The following is a 19,777-nucleotide window of genomic DNA, read 5'->3' as shown; positions in this document are numbered from 1 at the left end:
ATCGAAGGTTGTCTCATGTTTTTAGATCATATTTTGGTTATGGACATTATGGAGGCTGATTATATTACAGCTATAGTTCCACACATCCTCAACAGTTAAACGGCTAAAGTGTCATGCTCAAGGATGCTCCACTACATCCATAAAGATGCTGTTATAGGACCTGATTAGACATCCAGAACTGACTGGAACACTTTAGTTAGAAAAGCTTGTTTGGTTTTGGGGACTAACTTCACATGATTTAACTATACAGGTCTTGAGTCTGTCATTTGTGGTGTCTGTATGATGTTGGTAAGTTATTTGTGGTTTTAATTCCAGGTGACAGGCTCTCAGGCTCCTGTTGATGGTGCGCTGCCTGAATCAGCCAGAACTTGGCAGGACTCTGACCCTGATGATAACATCAAACAAGATGCCAGCCAACAGGTAACATTCAGTTAGACTTTGTTGTAAGAAATAAACTTTGTAGACCTTTTCTTGTTCTCTTAGTTTACAGCTTTTAGTTGGAAAGCTGTTCTTTAGTCAGAAGGTACCTTAAACAGCATTCAGCCAACCATTGGATCACACGGTTTTAGTGGTTCTCCTCATAGAGCCCAAACGAACCAGTGGCACACACACCTATAGATGGATTGTTGAAACATGCGCCCATGGGTGTCCAACCAAGCCAATCATTCACACACACATAACAGATTTGTGATGGCTACTTGTGGGGCCCTCCGTATGGATCTAAAGTTGTCTTGGTTATTCCAACCAAGCCAATCATTCACACTCACATAATAACAGATTTCTGATGGCTACTTGTGGGGCCCTCCGTATGGATCGAAGGTTGTCTCATGTTTTTAGATCATATTTTGGTTATGGACATTATGGAGGCTGATTATATTACAGCTATAGTTCCACACATCCTCAACAGCTAAACGGCTAAAGTGTCATGCTGAAGGATGCTCCACTACATCCATAAAGATGCTGTTATAGGACCTGATTAGACATCCAGAACTGACTGGAACACTTTAGTTAGAAAAGCTTGTTTGGTTTCGGGGACTAACTTCACATGATTTAACTATACAGGTCTTGAGTCTGTCATTTGTGGTGTCTGTATGATGTTGGTAAGTTATTTGTGGTTTTAATTCCAGGTGACAGGCTCTCAGGCTCCTGTTGATGGTGCGCTGCCTGAACCAGCCAGAACTTGGCAGGACTCTGACCCTGATGATAACATCAAACAAGATGCCAGCCAACGGGTAACATTCAGTGCGACTTTGTTGTAAGAAATAAACTTTGTAGACCTTTTCTTGTTCTCTTAGTTTACAGCTTTTAGTTGGAAAGCTGTTCTTTAGTCAGAAGGTACCTTAAACAGCATTCAGCCAAGCATTGGATCACACGGTTTTAGTGGTTCTCCTCATAGAGCCCAAACGAACCAGTGGCACACACACCTATAGATGGATTGTTGAAACATGCGCCCATGGGTGTCCAACCAAGCCAATCATTCACACACACATAACAGATTTCTGATGGCTACTTGTGGGGCCCTCCGTATGGATCTAAGGTTGTCATGGTTATTCCAACCAAGCCAATCATTCACACACACATAACAGATTTCTGAAATATGGTTTCTTGTGGCTTCTTTGTTGTAAATTTTGGAGCCTTTTCCATGTTTTATATGTAAAATTTCCTGTGATATAAGGTTTTGGCATATTTCAGAGGATGTGTACAGCACCGGTCGTCTACCAGTTAAGATATTGGACAGAAATTTTAATTATTTTGAGCAAAGAAATTCTAGTCTTTATATTAATACAGCATATAAGAGTAGCTTGCAGAAACTAACAACACATTTCTTTTAATTCCCTCCATAGAGCTATCAATTATCAAAGGAGTTTCTCAAAGTGGACTACTCAGACAGTGATGATACTGACAATGATTCCCAAAAGGACTGCTCTGTACCTCTGCAAATCAATCTGCTCAAAACAAGAGTATATTAAATTTGACCAAGCATTCTTATACAGGTGCAGTTAATTTTTGTTTTAGAATATTGCTATACTGTGTTTTTTTTCTGTACTTAAAAATCATCATTTCAGATGGGCTGATCCCAGAAGTGATAGAAGTGACCTCTTGTACCTCCGCATCTCGTGGCCCAAGTAATGAAAAGTCTGCCAAAAAGGGAGGTGAGTTTAGAGTAATCCTTTTCAATATATAACTTTATCACAGTTGCTTTTAAATTGCCCAATTGTTACTACTGTATCAGTATCTAATTATCCTCACATATGCTGCTTACTAAGATTTAGATGACCCAAGCAAGATATATTAAACACCACTTGACTTTTTTTCTTAGACATGTAAGGTCTAAACTTTTGAATTTTGTCATAAAATGAAAATTGACCCATCCTTTCTCATGTGAGTTACAGGTCATTGCTAACCTTGATTATATGTGAGATGTTTGTTTACATCTATTTTTAAATAGAGGTAATGTATACATGACACATTTACCTCAAAAGAGAGAAAGAAAAATTGCTCTAGATTAACCTATTAGTGAATATGCAAATTCACACATTGTCACACCAAGGCAGATACCATTCTTATACAGCTTGCATTTAATTTTTTACACATTATATATTTCCAAATTTACTTTTATCATCTTTGTTTGTCCATGTGTAGCACGTTATCAAAGCAAATTCCCCATACATGTAAAACACTGTCTGAAAAAAGTTTTTCTCTGATTTTTATTTTTTATTTTCCCTGATTTTGCAACAACTTGTATCTGTTCTTAATGGTTTTGTCAGAGAAATGGTGCATCCCAATGTGCTGCCATGGTGGAGTTTGACTGCCTGTGCAACCTCTGTAGGGTCCAGGAATTGCTTCATCTACCAGCAGTGACATTCTGGTCAAATGCAAAACTGCTTAAAAGTAATCAAGAAAATGAGAGACCTCTTTCCCCCACCACCAAAACTGGGGGCATTCTAATGTTACCCTTTTGTGCATCTATTTTTAATTTTGTTAATATCAAAACAGCTGACACTGAAGACCACCTAGCAACTTAAATGACCGGATTAATATCTCAGATATTAACTGATTTACTTATGTCTATTGTAGGCTCATCACTGTTGACAAAGATAGTTGACGTTATAAAATATCTCATTTGAATTATATTGTCGGATAATTGTACATAAAGTGAATGTATTCTTTATGCAATTTTGTTCTAATTAAGTTGTAAACTAAAAAGTGCTCTTCCTATGCCCTTAGGTAACGGAAAAGTTGTGAAAAGAAGCTGGACCCCAGAGGAATGTGCTGCAGTAAATAAACATTCAAGGAAGTATATATTGACAAATCAGGTTCCTGGTAAGCTTGACTGCGAGAGATGCATTGCTGCAGAACCACAAGCACCGCGCTGTTAAGTACTTTGTCAAAAAGAGAATAACCACCATGAGGAGAAAATATGAGTGAAACAGCTTCCCTTAACAGAGATAGAAACACATGGCTGGTCCTGTTTCACCATTTGTTCACTATTTGTTTGTGATTTTTTTTATGCTCCACTTCTCCTGTTCGTAAATGTTAGATTAAATAAGTTCCTTTATTCATTGGCTACATTTGTAATGTGTCCATTTAAAATTTTGACTCGACAATTATTACTTGTAAATCCTGTGTACTTTATAGTTAGCTAAAATGCAGAATTTAAATATTTTAAAATGTACCAATATGACTGAACAAATTGAAGAATATTAAGACTGTGACCAAGGAAAATGGACCAGAATCTGAATAAAGACTTCAGAATGTATTTTAGAATGCACATTTCAATGTATATCTAGTATATTTAGCCAGATGAAAGTATTAATAACACTAACAAAATTTTTAGGTTTTCTCAAATGATTAAGTCCACACAAATGCATGTTTGGGTTAGATTAGGGTTGGGGTTGAACTTGATAGATCCTCTTTATAAAGGCAGACCTAACAAGTCTTAAATCTTAACAGCAAGCTCCATAACTGGCTAAAAAAATAATGTGTGTATAGGTAGACCTCTTAAGGTTGAAATATTAAAAGCGATCCCCATAACTGACTAAAAATCTCATGTGTGTAAAGGTGGACCCCGCAAAGCCGGAATGTTAGAAACAGGCCCCAGATATGACTGAAAAACTGACATGAAAAAAAAAGTTTCAAATTGTGTTTATTGAAAGTGATTTTTAGTAACAAGATTTTTTTTGGGAGTTGCCTGATTTTTTTCATAGTTCTTGGACCACTAGAAAGGGTGGACCCCAGAACTCTGTAAATTAAGTTGGGTCCTGCAGAGGGAGGTTAACAAGGATGTGTGTGCGTGTGTGTGTGTGTGTGTGTGTGTTTGTGCGTGCGTGCATGTGTCACATGACAGCCCCCAGCAAGGTTATCCAGCTGTCACAACAAATCAAAAACAAAACACACACGTTAAAAAAAATACTGTGTCACTGTGTTAGCAATTCCGTTGATGGTATGAACTTGGGAATTTTTAAGGCCTTTTAAAAAAAACACATTGAATTTAAATTGAACCTGTAAAATATTTATTTTTTATTATTTTCAACCACCTTGAGTTATGTAATCAAATCAATAATGATAAATCATGATCTCATCATGTTACAACGACACAGGTCTTTCAAAACTTTTATGTAACTGGTCGAATGTCCATTTCATAGAATAACAATAAGACAAACAACTTCTGAACAGGGCTTAACAACCACTGGCGTCAATCAAAATAAAAACAATAAGGCATCTAATTTGTCATCAAAAAAATTGAATTACAATCTCTCTTTAGTACATCAGTTCAGAAATACAGAGATTAAATGAAGCGCCTGAACGTCTCATCTCATCTCTTGGCAGCTTCTCGTCTTCTTCCTTGCATCTTTTTTAAATTATTATCTCAATTGCGCACTTTTGTTTTGGACACATAACAATTCATTTAAATTTCTTTCCACAGGAGGACACATAGAGCAGTCGTTGGTTCGGTAAAGTGACGTCTGATAAGTGCTCCATGGGACACAAACACAATTCCATGAAGGAATATTGGACGGAGGGGAGACACGTGAGCTTTGGTGCGTCCTGTCATGCCATGGCTAAAAGGAGGTAGGAGAAAGAGGCTAGTGTGGAGGTCAAAAGGGCAACTGGGGGGAGCAGGGGCACTATAGCAGTAGATCTGCGCCATCTGAGTTTGGATTTGGAACTCTGAATATTTTGGGTGGAAATTTCCTGACGCCTGATTGCGATGGCGCAATTTGTGTCAGTTTGCATTGGGCGTTCACTTGAAGCAAGCGCGCACTTGGCGGCCCTTGAGTGGCTGTGGCGGGCGGTAGTTGTCCACCATGCAACACTCGGGCTCGCCCTCGGCCGAGAACAGCAGGCTGCGGAATTTGTCCATCTGCGGAGAGAAGAGACGTGGACAACACTGACAAAATGCTAAAACCAACTAAAAGAAGAAGACAAACTCATCCAAGACTGGGTGATCGTTGCGTTTGGTCCAAAACAAAGCTGCTCTTTCTTCTTCACAAGCGCAACTCAACAAAGAAGCATTTGTACGCAAGGCGCTACCTGAGCCGAGCTGACACTGATGGCATCCTTGCAGACGATCCAGGTGACGCTCTCCAGCAGAGGGGGCGTGGTCAGGGACCCATCGTACGTCCAGTAGTCCAGGCAGGAGGGCAGCAAGCTGCTCGGGTCGAAGCCCTTGAACGTGGTCTGCTTGCCCTGAGGGAGGGGGAGGGGGGGGCGCATTAGGACCACCTGACGCTAACTCAAATGTAGAAAACGCAGCCACCACGGGAACATACTTTGGTCTTGATGGCACCAAAGGCGTCCAGAACCTTCTGGAGACTGGCGTTCTCATCACCGATCTAAGACGCGATAATTGTTAGCGAACCATGTTCAGAAAGTGAAGTTTGCGTTTTCGTACGAACCTGCAGAAAAACTCCCACCACGGCGAGTCCGTCGGGTTTGCTCGCAGCTTCGCCAAAGTTGCCATATTTAGTGTTCCAGTGCACCAGATGAAGCTGCGAAAACAAGTAAAAAAATGCTTACAAATTTCCCCCCCAAAAAAAAGAATTTCATCTTTACCTCCGCAGGGTACTTGTTCCCGGACACCGTGTGCTCCGAGCCCTTGTCGTCAGAAGCCCCCCAGTGGAAGTGGAACTGCTTGAGCCGGTACACCCCCGAGACGGGCCCACCGGTCAGAACTGCGGGTGGAGGGACAGATGGAAGGACAGCGAGAGAGAGTAAGAGAGACGGGAACGTTGAATGTTGAGAGTGACAACGACAGACGTTTCTGCTTTGGGCATGACGACAACAATGACACGAGGCCTCCTGCTGTGAACCTGAGGTTGTATTTAACATCTTCTCGCGACAATTGCAAACATGCCTCATCATAACTGCATGTGTTGCGCAACCTTGAATAAGCAAAGACATGTAAAAAAAATCACGGCACACGTGTCTAAATAGTTAAAGATATCTAGAGAATTTGAAAGGGGTAAAATTGCAACCCAAAAAAATATTTGTCTGTAGGATAATGTGCGTAATAATGGCAACTCTTCATATGTGATGTGTCATCTTCATATTTGGCTCACAGGATGCGTGACTAAATGTCACAAAGCCAACACCAAGGTGGAAACACGCACACGGAAAGCCTGGACGCACTTGTCTTGTGTTTGTATTTGCACCAAAGCAGCGGGCCACAGTAGATTATGTAACCTTAATCTCAGTTGGCAAGCGCACATGTAATCTGGATAAGCAAGGGTTTAAAAATACACACAAATGATCTATTTGTATCTTTACAAAAGAATATTAAACTACGCTGAAAAGAATATTCTTGTGAGATTTTGACGGTTAAAATATCGTTTTTGACGAAATTCCAATCCATCCACTCATTTGTTGACGTTCCTAAAATTATCGATCGAAGGTGTTCCTATTTTTAGTGCGCTTTGACCTTCTTTGAGCCGTTTGTGGTGGGAAAGGTTTGCTTGAGGGGACTTTAACAATTCAGTTATTGTCTGCATGCATGCTTTGTTCTTGGGGGGTGCTAAAATGAAGCCCTCTTCCCTCCCCTTGCCGTCCACTCAGCCCTCCAGCGGGAAGAATGAGCTCTTATTGTACACATACAGTATGACAAATACAATGAACCCATACAGTACATTTTAGGTAATAAAATGTAAATTGTCAGAGGGAAAAGGGCCAAAAAACAACAACAATTAAATAAACTGCCTGCAGGAATAAATTGTGGATGACGTCACTGATGCATGTATGCATGCAAAAAAAAAAATCAGCCTGCAGCGATGTCCTAATAATAAAACATGAAAATAAAAATGTGTGTAGTACTCACCGGAGCTGTCCGTGTCATCGCTGAAGGTCACCTGGAAGGAGTGTCCGTTGTTGAGGATGTCCAAGCAGGTGCCCGGGTCGTACTTGAGGCTCAGAGGCTTGAGCGCACCGTCGTACGACGCCAGGCCGGGATTGATGTCGATGGGCGACTGCCGCGGACCGTCGGCGATGGGGAAACTGGCTGACCACTTGTCCGGACCTAAAGTAGGAGAGAAAACACATAAATAAATAAATAAATGCTACAAATGCGTGGATTTTACGCGCGCCTCCCTGTGCACGAATGCAACATCTGCGCGCGCAGATGAGGCGCAATGAAGGCCAAGTGCGGCGGATCGGGATGAGAGTGAAGCTCACCGTTATTAGCGGCGTACCCCCACGCGTGAGACATGTTGTCACTAGGAGTGGATGCGGCTTCTTTCTAAGCAATCCTGCAAACAGAGCGCTGGTGCCCCCAACAACTGACAGCCGCGCGGCACCTTATATATAAATATACGCGGACCCCTCCAGCCCCCCTCTCACGTTCCCCGACTCTTCCTCCTCCTCCTCCTCCTCCTCCTCCTCCTCCTCCTAATCCTGCTCCTCCTTCTCTTCCTACACCGGCTTTCCAAACTCTCTCTCTCTGTCTCTGTCTCTGTCTCTGTCTCTGTGTCTCTGTCTCTGTCTCTGTGTCTCTGTCTCTCTCTCTCTCTCTCTCTCTCTCTCTCTCTCTCTCTCTCTCTCTCTCTCTCTCTCTCTCTCTCTCTCTCTCTCTCTCTCTCTCGCTCGCTCTCTCGCGCTCTCTCGTTCCCTCCCTCTCTCTCTCCGAACCCTAACGCTAATCCGACCGTGTTACCCGAGTCGAACCCATGACCACGAATTCAGGTGGTCCCATCATATCCTCGTCCGCTCCATTGTGAAATCCATTAAAAATAAGTAAATAAAGTATCTTTCGTCTCATCGCTTTCCTAGTCTCGCCTGCATCACGTTTAAATAAAAAAAACAGAGGAGACGCAATTATGATAACGATTGCAATTGGCTGGCAACCAGTTCAGGATGCACCCCTCCTACTGTAGAGAGACCGCTGGGAGAGACTCCAGCGCACCCACGACCATTATGAAGATAAGCGAGTCAAAAATGGATAGATAATAATGGCAATAACGAAATCTGCCAAATTCTCAGTTCGGAACTGGAGCGAGTACAGATAAAGTCAAGTCCAAATCCGTAATAATTGAGCGGTTTGAAGTCATGACCTTCAAACACGACTGAAGCTGCTTCAGCATGGCGGATACATATTGTATAATGCATATTTGCAATGCACAGCCCGTTAGGCTGGCTTTTCTGCGGTGCAATAGCTCTACCTGCAGGCAACTTATAAAAATGCGGGCTCGGAGGACCTTTAAAAATAGACTCGTCATATTGATGATGTCACTAACAAAGGACGCTACTTCAGAATTCAAAACAGAAAAACGTGGAGCGCACGTTCAAGTATTGTTATCGGGTCGTTCATCCAAAAAACACAAGCTATACAGGTAAATGGATCGCGGCACTATTTTTGTTTTTTAGAAAAACTTGGGTGTACTATTAGCATGTAGCTGTAGCTTCCGTTTAATTGTCCTGTGTTTTCCCGGAAGAACAACAGACGTTCTCGGTAAATTACAACCGAGTGGTGGTCCCCCCCCCCCCCCCTCCCCCCACCAAGACAGTGCTGCTCAGCTTTTCTCTCAGCTTTGATGGATTTCAGTTGTTGTGCACATGTGATTGATAACATTTTTACCCACTTTATATTGTAAATATCCATATAAATGTCATTAAATGCCATTATTTAAATTACCAATTACTCTGTGTACAAATCTATCATTACTGCTCTATTGTGTGTGTGTGTGTGTGTGTGTGTGTGTGCGTGTGCGTGTGCGTGTGTGTGTGTGCGCGCGTGTTCCAGCTGTCACAACAGTACAAAAAGAAAACACACACACACATTAAAACTGTTTAGCAATTCCATAGATATGAGCTTGTGAATTTATAAGGCCTTTTAATAAAACCACACTGAATTTAATTTGAATTAAACCTGTGATATATTTATTTTTTATTATTTTCGACCACCTTGAGTTATGTAATCAAATCAATAATGATAAATTATGACATACCACTCGAAATAGGTCTTTCACAACTTTTATGTAACTGGTCGAATGTCATAGAATAACAATAAGACAGACAACTTCTGAACAGGGCTTAACAACCACTGGCGTCAATCAAAATATAAAAAATAAGGCATCTGATTTGCCATAAAAAAAAACTGAATTACAATCTCTCTTTAGTACATCAGTTCACAAATACAGAGATCAAATAAAGTGCCTGAACATCTCATCACTTGGCAGCTTCTTGTCTTCATACTTGCAACTTTTGTTTAAAAATTATTATCTCAATTGCACACTTTTGTTTTTGACACAATTCATTTCAATTTGTTTCCAACACAGGAGGACACAGAACATTCGTTGGTTCAGTAAAGTGACGTCTGATAAGTGCTCCACGGGACACAAACACAATTCCATGAAGGAATATTGGACGGAGGGGAGACACGTGAGCTAAAAGGAGGTAGGAGAAAGTGGCTAGTGTGGAGGTCAAAAGGGCAACTGGGGGGGCACTATGGCAGTAGATCTGGCATCAGAGTTTGGATTTTGATTTTTTTTTTTTATTTAGAATCAACATCCAACTTTACTTGGCCTATCAAGCTAAACTCCGTTGATCATGTGACTCAAGGATAACTAGCAGTAAATATTATGGGTGAAAATTTCCTGGCGTCTGATTGCTTTACTTGTGACAGTTTGTGTTGGGCATTCACTGGAAGAAAGCGCGCACTTGGCGGCCGTTGAGCGGCTGCGGCGGGCGGTAGTTGTCCACCATGCAACACTCGGGCTCCCCCTCGACTGAGAACAACAGGCTGCGGAATTTGTCCATCTGCGGAGAGAAGAGACGAGACTAATAAAACCGACTAAAAGAATAAGACAAACTAATCAAAAACTACAACTGATCATTGCGTTTGGTCCAAAACAGAGCCGCTCTTTCTTCTTCACAAGCGCAACTTGAGAACCATTTGTACGCAAGGCACTACCTGAGCCGAGCTGACGCTGATGGCGTCCTTGCAGACGATCCAGGTGACGCTCTCCAGTAGAGGGGGCGTGGTCAGGGACCCATCGTACGTCCAGTAGTCCAGGCAGGAGGGCAGCAAGCTGCTCGGGTCGAAGCCCTTGAACGTGGTCTGCTTGCCCTGAGGGAGGGGGATGGAGGGGGGGGGGGCATTTGGACCACCTGACGCTAACTCGAGCCGCCACCACGGGAACATACTTTGGTCTTGATGGCACCAAAGGCGTCCAGAACCTTCTGGAGACTGGCATTTTCATCACCGATCTAAGACGCGATAATTGTTAGCGAACCATGTTCAGAAGGTGAAGTTTGAGTTTTCGTACGAACCTGCAGAAAAACTCCCACCACGGCGAGTCCGTCGGGTTTGCTCGCAGCTTCGCCAAAGTTGCCATATTTAGTGTTCCAGTGCACCAGGTGAAGCTGCGAGAACAAGTAAAAAAATGCTTAAATATTTCCTCCCCCCCCCCCCAAAAAAAAAGTCATCTTTACCTCCGCAGGGTACTTGTTCCCGGACACCGTGTGCTCCGAGCCCTTGTCGTCAGAAGCCCCCCAGTGGAAGTGGAACTGCTTGAGCCGGTACACCCCCGAGACGGGCCCACCGGTCAGAACTGCGGGCGGAGGGACAGATGGAAGGACAGAGAGAGAGAGAAAGAGAGACGGGAACGTTGAATGTTGAGAGTGACAGCGACAGACGTTTCTGCTTTGGGCATGACGACAACAATGACACGAGGCCTCCTGCTGTGAACCTGAGGTTGGATTTAACATCTCGTGACAATTGCAAACACGCCTCATCATAACTGCATGTGTTACGCAACCTCGAATGAGCAAAGACAAGGCACACTAACCTGTGTCTAAATAGTTAAAGATATCTAGAGAATTTGAAAGGGGTAAAATTGCAACCCAAAAAAATATTTTTCTGCAGGATAATAATGGCAACTCTTCGTATGTGATGTGTCATCTTCATATTTGGCTCACAGGATGCGTGACTAAATGTCACAAAGCCAACAACTAGGTGGAAATTTTTGACCAAATTCCAATCCGTTTGTGGTGGGGAAGGTTTACTTGAGGTTTACTTGAGGTGACATTAACAATTCAGTTACTGTCTGCATGCATGCTTTGTTTGTGTGTGTGTGTGTGTGGGGGGGGGGGGGCTAAAATGAAGACTTGCCGTCCACTCAGCCCTCCAGCGGGAAGAATGAGCTCTTATTGTACACATACAGTATGACAAATACAATGAACCCATACAGTACATTTTAGGTAATAAAATGTAAACTGTCAGAGGGAAAAGGGCCAAAAACAACAAAAATGAAATAAACTTCCTGCAGGAATAAATTGTGGATGACGTCACTGATGCATGTATGCATGCAAAAAAAAAAATCAGCCTGCAGCGATATCCTAATAATAAAAACTGAAAATAAAAATATGTGTAGTACTCACCGGAGCTGTCCGTGTCATCGCTGAAGGTCACCTGGAAGGAGTGTCCGTTGTTGAGGATGTCCAAGCAGGTGCCCGGGTCGTACTCGAGGCTGAGAGGCTTGAGCGCACCGTCGTACGACGCCAGGCCGGGATTGATGTTGATGGGCGACTGCCGCGGACCGTCGGCGATGGGGAAACTGGCTGACCACTTGTCCGGACCTAAGGTAGAAGAGAAAACACACAAATAAATAAATGCTACAAATGCGTGGATTTTACGCGCGCCACCCTGTGCACGAATGCAACATCTGCGCGCGTAGATGAGGCGCAATGAAGGCCAAGTGTGGCGGATCAGGATGAGAGTGAAGCTCACCGTTATTAGCAGCGTATCCCCACGCGTGAGACATATTGTCACTCGGAGTGGATGCGGCTTCTTTCTAAGCAATCCTGCAAAGAGAGCGCTGGTGCCCCCAACAACTGACAGCCGCGCGGCACCTTATATATAAATATACGCAGACCCCCCCCCCAGCCCCTCTTTCACGTTCCCCGACTCTTCCTCCTCCTCCTCCTTCTCTTCCTACACCAGCTTTGCAGACGTACTATAGCAATTCTCTGTCTGTCTGTCTGTCTGTCTGTCTGTCTGTCTGTCTGTCTGTCTGTCCGTCTGTCTCTCTCTCTCTCTCTCTCTCTCTCTCTCTCTCTCTCTCTCTCTCTCTCTCTCTCTCTCTCTCTCTCTCTCGTTCACGCTATTTCTCTGAACCTTAACGCTAATCCAACCGTGTTACCCGAGTCGAACCCATGACCACGAATTCAGGTGGTCCCATCATATCCTCGTCCGCTCCATTGTGAAACCTATTAAAAATAAATAAATAAAGTGTCTTTCGTCTCATCGCTTTCCTAGTCTCGCCTGCATCACGTTTAAATAAAAAACAGAGGAGACGCAATAATGATAACGATTGCAATCGTGTAGCAACCAGTTCAGGATGCACCCCTCTTACTATACAGAGACCGCTGGGAGAGACTCCAACGCACCCACGACCATTATGAGGATAAGCGAGTCACAAAATGGATAGATAGTAGTGGCAATAACGAAATCTGTCAAATTCTCAGTTAGGAACAGAGGCGAGTACAGATAAAGTCAAGTCCAAATCCGTAATAATTGAGCGGCTTGAAGTCATGACTTTCAAACATGACTGAAGCTGCTTCAGCATGGCGGATACATATTGTATAATGCAAATTTGCAATTCACAGCCCGTTGGGCAGGCTTTACTGCGGTGCAATAGCTCTACCTGCAGGCAACTTATAAAAATGCGGGCTCGGAGGACCTTTAAAAATAGACACGTCATATTGATGATGTCATCAACAAAGGACGCTACTTCAAAATACAAAACAGAAAAACGTGGAACGCACGCAAGTTTCGTTTAAGTGTTGTTTTCGGGTCGTTCATCCAAAAAACACAAGCTGTACAGGTAAATGGATCGCGGCACTATTTTTGGTTTTTTAGAAAAACGCCAGCCTCTGTCGATAAGACATTAAATAACATGCACTTGGGTGTACTATTAGCATGTAGCTGTAGCTTCCGTTTAATTGTCCTGTGTTTTCCCGAAAAGTAAAATTAAAATTACAACCAAGTGGTGGTACCCTAACACCCCCCCCCCCCCCCCCCCCCACACACACACACCTAACCGTCCTTTTTGTCTTAGCAGGGTAACATGGGTAAAAACAAACCAAAAGGCAAGAAGCAACCAAATGTTTTCCAAGTTGCAGCGAACAAGCACCTAAAGGCCAAAAACAAAGCGAAGCCCATCCGGACCAAGCTGAAACATGTATGATCCATCTTGTCTTCATCGCATGGTCATTTTTAAATAATTATACTGAGTGTCCTTTTTTTTTTTTATCATCTCAGATCAGTGCTGTGAAAAATGAGAAGGTAGAAAACCTTAACCAAATGTTCTCGCAAGTCCAGAAGGACGTCAGCGTTTCCAAACGCGTCGCTGTAGAAGCAAAGAAACCAGCACAGCAGGTGAAGTCGAACAGACATTTTTATTTGATTATGTCATGATGAAAAATGTCATTATTTTTTCTTTCATTAGAATGTCAAAGAGCCGCCAAAGGAGCCAGTAAATGTTGACAGTGCTGCTCAGCTTTTCTCTCAGCTTTGATGGATTTTAGTTGTTGCTCACATGTGATTGATAACATTATTTTTACCCACTTTATATTATAAATATCAGGGCTGTGGACTCGGGGACTCGGACTCGGTGCTGATTTTGACCGAGTCCACCGAGTCCGACAATAAAAAAAAATTTGGAGTCTTCAATCGGCCTACCAAGCATGGTTTTGGGATGTGGGAGGAAACCGGAGTGCCTGGAGAAAACCCATGCGGGCCCGGGGAGAACATGCAAACTCCACACAGGGAGGGCCGGAGATGGAATCGAACCTGGACCCTCCTGTGAGGCGGACGTGTTACCCAGTGCATCACCGAGCCGCCTAATAATAATAAAACCACATTGAATTTAATTTAAATTAAACCTGCAATATATTTATTTTTTATTATTTTCGACCACCTTGAGTTATGTAATCAAATCAATAATGATAAATTATGACATACCACTCCAAACAGGTCTTTCACAACTTTTATGTGACTGGTCGAATGTCATAGAATAACAATAAGACGGACAACTTCTGAACAGGGCTTAACAACCACTGGCGTCAATCAAAATATAAAAAAATAAGGCATCTGATTTGTCATCAAAAGAATTGAATTACAATCTCTCTTTAGTACATCAGTTCAGAAATACAGAGATCAAATAAAGTACCTAAACATCTAATTTCTCGGCAGCTTCTCGTCTTCTTCCATGCAACTTTTTTTAATAATTATCTCAAATGCACACTTTTGTTTTCGACACAACAATTTCATTTCAATTTGTTTCCAACACAGGAGGACACAGAACATTTGTTGGTTCGGTAAAGTGACGTCTGATAAGTGCTCCATGGGACACAAACACAATTCCATGAAGGAATATTGGACGGAGGGGAGACACGTGAGCTAAAAGGAGGTAGGAGAAAGTGGCTAGTGTGGAGGTCAAAAGGGCAACTGGGGGGGGGCACTATGGCAGTAGATCTGCGCCATCAGGGTTTGGATTTGGAACAATTTTTTTTTTTAGCATCAACATCCAACTTTACTCGGCCTATCAAGCTAAACCCTGTTGATCCTGTGACTCAAGGAGAGCTAGCAGTAAATATGGGTGGAAATTTCCTGACGTCTGATTGCTTTACTTGTGACAGTTTGCGTTGGGCGTTCACTGGAAGAAAGCGCGCACTTGGCGGCCCTTGAGCGGCTGCGGCGGGCGGTAGTTGTCCACCATGCAACACTCGGGCTCGCCCTCGGCCGAGAACAGCAGGCTGCGGAATTTGTCTATCTGCGGAGAGAAGAGACGTGACTAATAAAACCAACTAAAAGAATATGACAAACTAATCCAAAACTACAACTGATCGTTGCATTTGGTCCAAAACAGAGCCACTCTTTCTTCTTCACAAGTGCAACTCAACAAAGAAGCATTTGTACGCGAGGCGCTACCTGAACCGAGCTGACGCTGATGGCATCCTTGCAGACGATCCAGATGACGCTCTCCAGCAGAGGGGGCGTGGTCAGGGACCCTTCGTACGTCCAGTAGTCCAGGCAGGAGGGCAGCAAGCTGCTCGGGTCGAAGCCCTTGAACGTGGTCTGCTTGCCCTGAGGGAGGGGGATGGGGGGGCGGGGGGGGGGGGGGGGGGGGGGCATTTGGACCACCTGACGCTAACTCGAGCCGCCACCACGGGAACATACTTTGGTCTTGATGGCACCAAAGGCGTCCAGAACCTTCTGGAGACTGGCGTTTTCATCACCGATCTAAGACACGATAATTGTCAGCGAACCATGTTGAGAAGGTGAATTTTAAGTTTTGGTGCGAACCTGCAGGAAAACTCCCAGCACAGCGAGTCCGTCGGGTTTGCTCGCAGCTTCGTCAAAGTTGCCATATTTGGTGTTCCAGTGCACCAGATGTAGCTGTGAAAACAAATCCCCAAAAATGCTTACAAATAAAAAATAAAAAAAAGTCATCTTTACCTCGGCAGGGTACTTATTCCCGGACACCGTGTGCTCCGAGCCCTTGTCGTCAGAAGCCCCCCAGTGGAAGTGGAACTGCTTGAGCCGGTATATCTCTGAGACGGGCCCGCCAGTCAGAACTGTGGGCGGAGAGACGGACAGACGGAAGGACAAACGGGAACGTTGAATGTTGAGAGTGACAGCGACAGACGACAACGACACGAGGCCTCCTGATGTGAACCTTAGGTTGGATTTAACATCTTCTCGCATATTTGATCTGATTTGATGTCTTTATTTTAAACTTATTTAAAACATATAAGGAGGGAAAAAATTAATCCATCCATCCATCTTCTACACCGCTTGTTCCCACAGGGTTCGCTGGCGTGCTGGAGCCTATCCCAGCAGTCATTTAACAACATAAAATACAATAAATAACACTTTAAAGTGCCATATTTAAATCACCCCAAAACAAAAGTGCTCGAAAACCATTAAACTAATAAATCAATTGAGGTTCTGCTTTCACTTTTCTTTACAATCTCTGTAACTTCCTTTATGCTATAACTGCACCGAGAAATATAGATTTAGTGTTTCTCTCCCATTGAGCAGCCTCCATTCCTCCGGGTATGTCTGAATCTTGAATCCTGTATCTGGATGGCGTCACTGATGCATGTATGCATGCAAAAATATAAAATAAGATCACCCTGCGGCGATGTCCTAATAATAAAACATGAAAATAAAAATGTGTGTAGTCCTCACCGGAGCTGTCCGCGTCATCGCGGAAGGTCACCTGGAAGGTGTGTCCGTTGTTGAGGATGTCCGAGCAGGTGCCCGGGTCGTAGTTGAGGCTGAGCGGCTTGAGCGCGCCGTCGTACGACGCCAGGCCGGGATTGATGTCGATGGGCGACTGCCGCGGACCGTCGGCGATGGGGAAACTGGCTGACCACTTCTCCGGACCTAAGGTAGGGGAGAAAACATAAATAAATAAATGAATGAATGAATGAATGCTGCAAATGCGTGGATTTTACGTGCACCACCCCAGTAGGGGTTTTTGAGTTTTTCCTTGCCCTCCTGGCAGTTAAAGCGTATGTAAAGGCACCTTTAACATGCTCTAAAAACACTCAGAATGTTCGATTATATTCACCTGTATGCAAATAATATTATAGAATTTGAAATAAAATTGCATTCGTGAGCCAAACGCAGTCAATTTGTGTGCATTTTCCGATCTTTCCCTCCCCTGTCATGAACCGCTCCATTCTGGATCACGTGGTACCGTGACGTAGTTGATAGGACTCCCCCTTTGTTTACCGATTGATAGCGCGAACAACCACACATTTTCCTGGTGTTTTGTCTCCAATACGTCACATATAAGCTCCTTTTAGTTTACGAATTGGTGTTTAAACGTCTGTTCAACGATGGTGAAGGTTTGTGTTGTCAATTTTTGTAGGAATACGCACAAAACCCACAGTTTACATCGTTTCCCAGCAACGGAATCTATACGACAATGGGTTCGTTTTGTCCAAACAAAACGAGCCGATTTTAAGACCCCGCGGCCAGACTCGTAAAATTCCCAGATTTAACAATTAACAATTACCGAAATTTTCTCTAAGTCCTCAGTCTAAAATTTTTGTTGATCATTAAAATTATTTTTCTGAAACTGTAGAATTTGTTTGTCACTTTTCCAAGAATTGCCCCTGAAGTGTCCCTATCAACTGCAAATTTCAGCATTTAATCCATTTCACTCCTGTATTCTGTATGTAACAACCAAACATCATGGTGTTTATGTTGGTTTTTTTATTTTATACCTGTCATGATTCATAAATCAGAGGCATTTACAAGGCACTTTTGAATGAGACACAATAATTGAACACTGACCTGTGGCAAAACCATGAAAGTATGTTTACTGTCAAAATATCATTTTACATTAGAATAATTTTTCTGGTCATGATATTACAATATAAAAGACAGTCATTCGTGAAAATCAGTCAAAGCATTGGCCACTTGAAACCAGTGTATGGCTGTCCATGAGGGTTAGGGAAGCTGGCCCGTATCTTTCTCACACAACAAGAGGGCAACAGTATTCTGTGGTGGCGACCAACAACTCCCCAACACCAACGGATCAATTGTCTGTATGCTGTGTGTCTGTATTTTCTGAAAGTACACAAATGTATTTATGAATTCAGGTTTCATTTCTTTGCTCGAGTAAATAATCAAAAAGTTGAATCTCTAGATCTAAGTTTATTTTTAGGAGTAAAGCTATACTAATATTACACCTACTCGTGCTGTGGAAAATCCATAGCCTGATGGTACTGTAGGCTGTATTGTAGATAGGCAACTTCCAGCACCCAGTGGTCAAGACAATTGCCCTGGAAACTTGGGTGGTCAGTGATGCAGCTTAGTGGGGCCTTATCTGGTTCCAGCTCAGAGTATTGGCTGATCTTTCTGGTCATCTTTTCAAATTCTTGACAACATGAAGACTCCACAGCAGATGTCATCACAACACATCGTGTACACGAACACCTAGCAAAGTACAATTTAAAATGACACTTTCGAAGTTTCCAAAGTTAAACTTTAATAAGAAAAACCATAAAAAATAAAACTTACTTACACAAGAAGAGCCATAACGTAGCACTTGACAGCTGTCAGTGTCAAATGCTAAATATAAACAAGGACCATGTGAAAATTAGGTCAGTGCAATCTCCGGTTAGAATATCTTATTTTTTTCCATTTTGCGCGTAGGTATTAACAAGTAGAACAGTTTTAAATTATTCACAATTATCTAGGCAGTTAATTATGGGATATTTTGTTACGAACCAGTCAGTATTTCCAAGCCGATCCGCATTTTCCTGATCATGGCCCTGCCCACGACCACGATGATCGCCATTTTCGGTTTGATTTTCTCCCGCTGGGGTACTTCTCACCGGTTCAAATTGGTACCCTTGTACCCCAGGAAAGAAATCATACTCTTCTTCATTTTCATCTGAAGGTGAAGAATCATTTGAGGGAGATTCGTCAGACGACATCGCTTCCGCTGCTGTTTCCGCCATTAGGTTTACATGGGCTAAGTAACTAGGCAACGCTCGGCGTCCTATAATCTACGTCACAGTCACTTCGGCAATTTCCGGGATGAACTTCAACGATCACATACAAACCGTTGATTTTTCATCGATTACTCCTCAATTCGCAATTTTATTCAAAAATTAACAACAGTTTCCTAAAACACAAGTCCATCTTTATCAAATACATTTTGGGACCCCATAGTGTCTTTACATGCCCTTTAAGATCAGGGGATGTTGAGAATAATTGTAAATTTTGCACATGTGAAGCCCTTTGAGACTTGTCTGTGATTTAGGGCTAAATAAATAAACTTAACTTGACTCCCTGTTCACGAATGCAAGGCCAAGTGTGGCGGATCGGGATGAGAGTGAAGCTCACCGTTATTAGCGGCGTATCCCCACGCATGAGACATGTTGTCACTTGGAGTGGATGCGGCTTCTTTCGAAGCAATCCTTCAAACAGAGCGCTGTTGACTCTCTCTCTCTCTCTCTCTCTCTCTCTCTCTCTCTCTCTCTCTCTCTCTCTCTCTCTCTCTCTCTCTCTCTCTCTCTCTCTCTCTCTCTCTCTAACTGCCGAAGTCTAAATGTAATTGTATGTCCCGCCACTAAGCAGCGCTCTTGTAGCTCTAGCGATAGCTGTAATTTTTACATGGTGTGCAATTTATTTTTGTGTGAATTTGTTTTCCTTTTCTTGTTATTTGTATATAATTTGTAGCAGAATATTGTTAATATTAAGTTACAAGAAAAAACAAAAGTAAGTCTAACTTCGAGGGCACTTCCTGTTTCTGGCAAA

The 19,777-nt window shown here is 43.0% G+C and overlaps 3 protein-coding genes and 1 long non-coding RNA gene across 8 annotated transcripts; 1 reads left to right on the top strand and 3 right to left on the bottom strand.

The window, feature by feature from the left end:
- The first annotated feature begins 312 nt into the window (after window positions 1-312).
- On the top strand, window positions 313-3,760 carry LOC137839666 (uncharacterized). 3 transcript variants are annotated; one of them, XR_011085717.1, is made up of 5 exons: window positions 313-420; window positions 1,128-1,255; window positions 1,845-1,994; window positions 2,067-2,153; window positions 3,229-3,760. It is a non-coding gene; the product is annotated as an uncharacterized lncRNA (long non-coding RNA). The 3 variants fall into 3 exon arrangements; XR_011085716.1 differs by having other exon boundaries at window positions 1,128-1,232; window positions 1,845-2,153; XR_011085715.1 differs by having other exon boundaries at window positions 1,845-2,153.
- A 731-nt stretch (window positions 3,761-4,491) lies between these two features.
- On the bottom strand, window positions 4,492-7,836 carry LOC125985695 (carbonic anhydrase 1). The gene is made up of 7 exons (XM_049748721.2): window positions 7,669-7,836; window positions 7,316-7,513; window positions 6,058-6,176; window positions 5,901-5,993; window positions 5,775-5,837; window positions 5,536-5,691; window positions 4,492-5,365 (listed from the first exon to the last, which is right to left on the bottom strand). Exons 1-7 carry the CDS (start codon window positions 7,700-7,702, stop codon window positions 5,246-5,248), a joined length of 783 nt encoding a protein of 260 aa, XP_049604678.1. The 5' UTR covers window positions 7,703-7,836; the 3' UTR covers window positions 4,492-5,245.
- A 1,610-nt stretch (window positions 7,837-9,446) lies between these two features.
- LOC125985696 (carbonic anhydrase 1-like) lies at window positions 9,447-12,384 on the bottom strand. Its single transcript, XM_049748722.2, has 7 exons — window positions 12,221-12,384; window positions 11,872-12,069; window positions 10,924-11,042; window positions 10,762-10,854; window positions 10,636-10,698; window positions 10,403-10,558; window positions 9,447-10,248 (listed from the first exon to the last, which is right to left on the bottom strand). Exons 1-7 carry the CDS (start codon window positions 12,252-12,254, stop codon window positions 10,129-10,131), a joined length of 783 nt encoding a protein of 260 aa, XP_049604679.1. The 5' UTR covers window positions 12,255-12,384; the 3' UTR covers window positions 9,447-10,128.
- Window positions 12,385-14,359: 1,975 nt separating this feature from the next.
- Window positions 14,360-19,495, bottom strand: LOC125985694 (carbonic anhydrase 1-like). Of its 3 annotated transcripts, XM_049748720.2 has the most exons (7): window positions 19,364-19,494; window positions 16,688-16,885; window positions 15,953-16,071; window positions 15,800-15,892; window positions 15,674-15,736; window positions 15,425-15,580; window positions 14,360-15,266 (listed from the first exon to the last, which is right to left on the bottom strand). In XM_049748720.2, exons 1-7 carry the CDS (start codon window positions 19,395-19,397, stop codon window positions 15,147-15,149), a joined length of 783 nt encoding a protein of 260 aa, XP_049604677.1. In that variant the 5' UTR covers window positions 19,398-19,494; the 3' UTR covers window positions 14,360-15,146. The 3 variants fall into 3 exon arrangements, with proteins under 3 accessions (XP_049604677.1, XP_049604675.1, XP_068504899.1); XM_049748718.2 differs by having other exon boundaries at window positions 15,800-16,071; window positions 19,364-19,495; XM_068648798.1 differs by lacking the exon at window positions 19,364-19,494 and having other exon boundaries at window positions 15,800-16,071; window positions 16,719-16,851.
- Window positions 19,496-19,777: the final 282 nt, after the last annotated feature.

The sequence above is a fragment of the Syngnathus scovelli genome, chromosome 18 (assembly GCF_024217435.2).
Source record: "Syngnathus scovelli strain Florida chromosome 18, RoL_Ssco_1.2, whole genome shotgun sequence".
NCBI classification, from domain to species: domain Eukaryota; kingdom Metazoa; phylum Chordata; class Actinopteri; order Syngnathiformes; family Syngnathidae; genus Syngnathus; species Syngnathus scovelli.
This window is presented reverse-complemented; position numbering and strand designations above follow the sequence as displayed.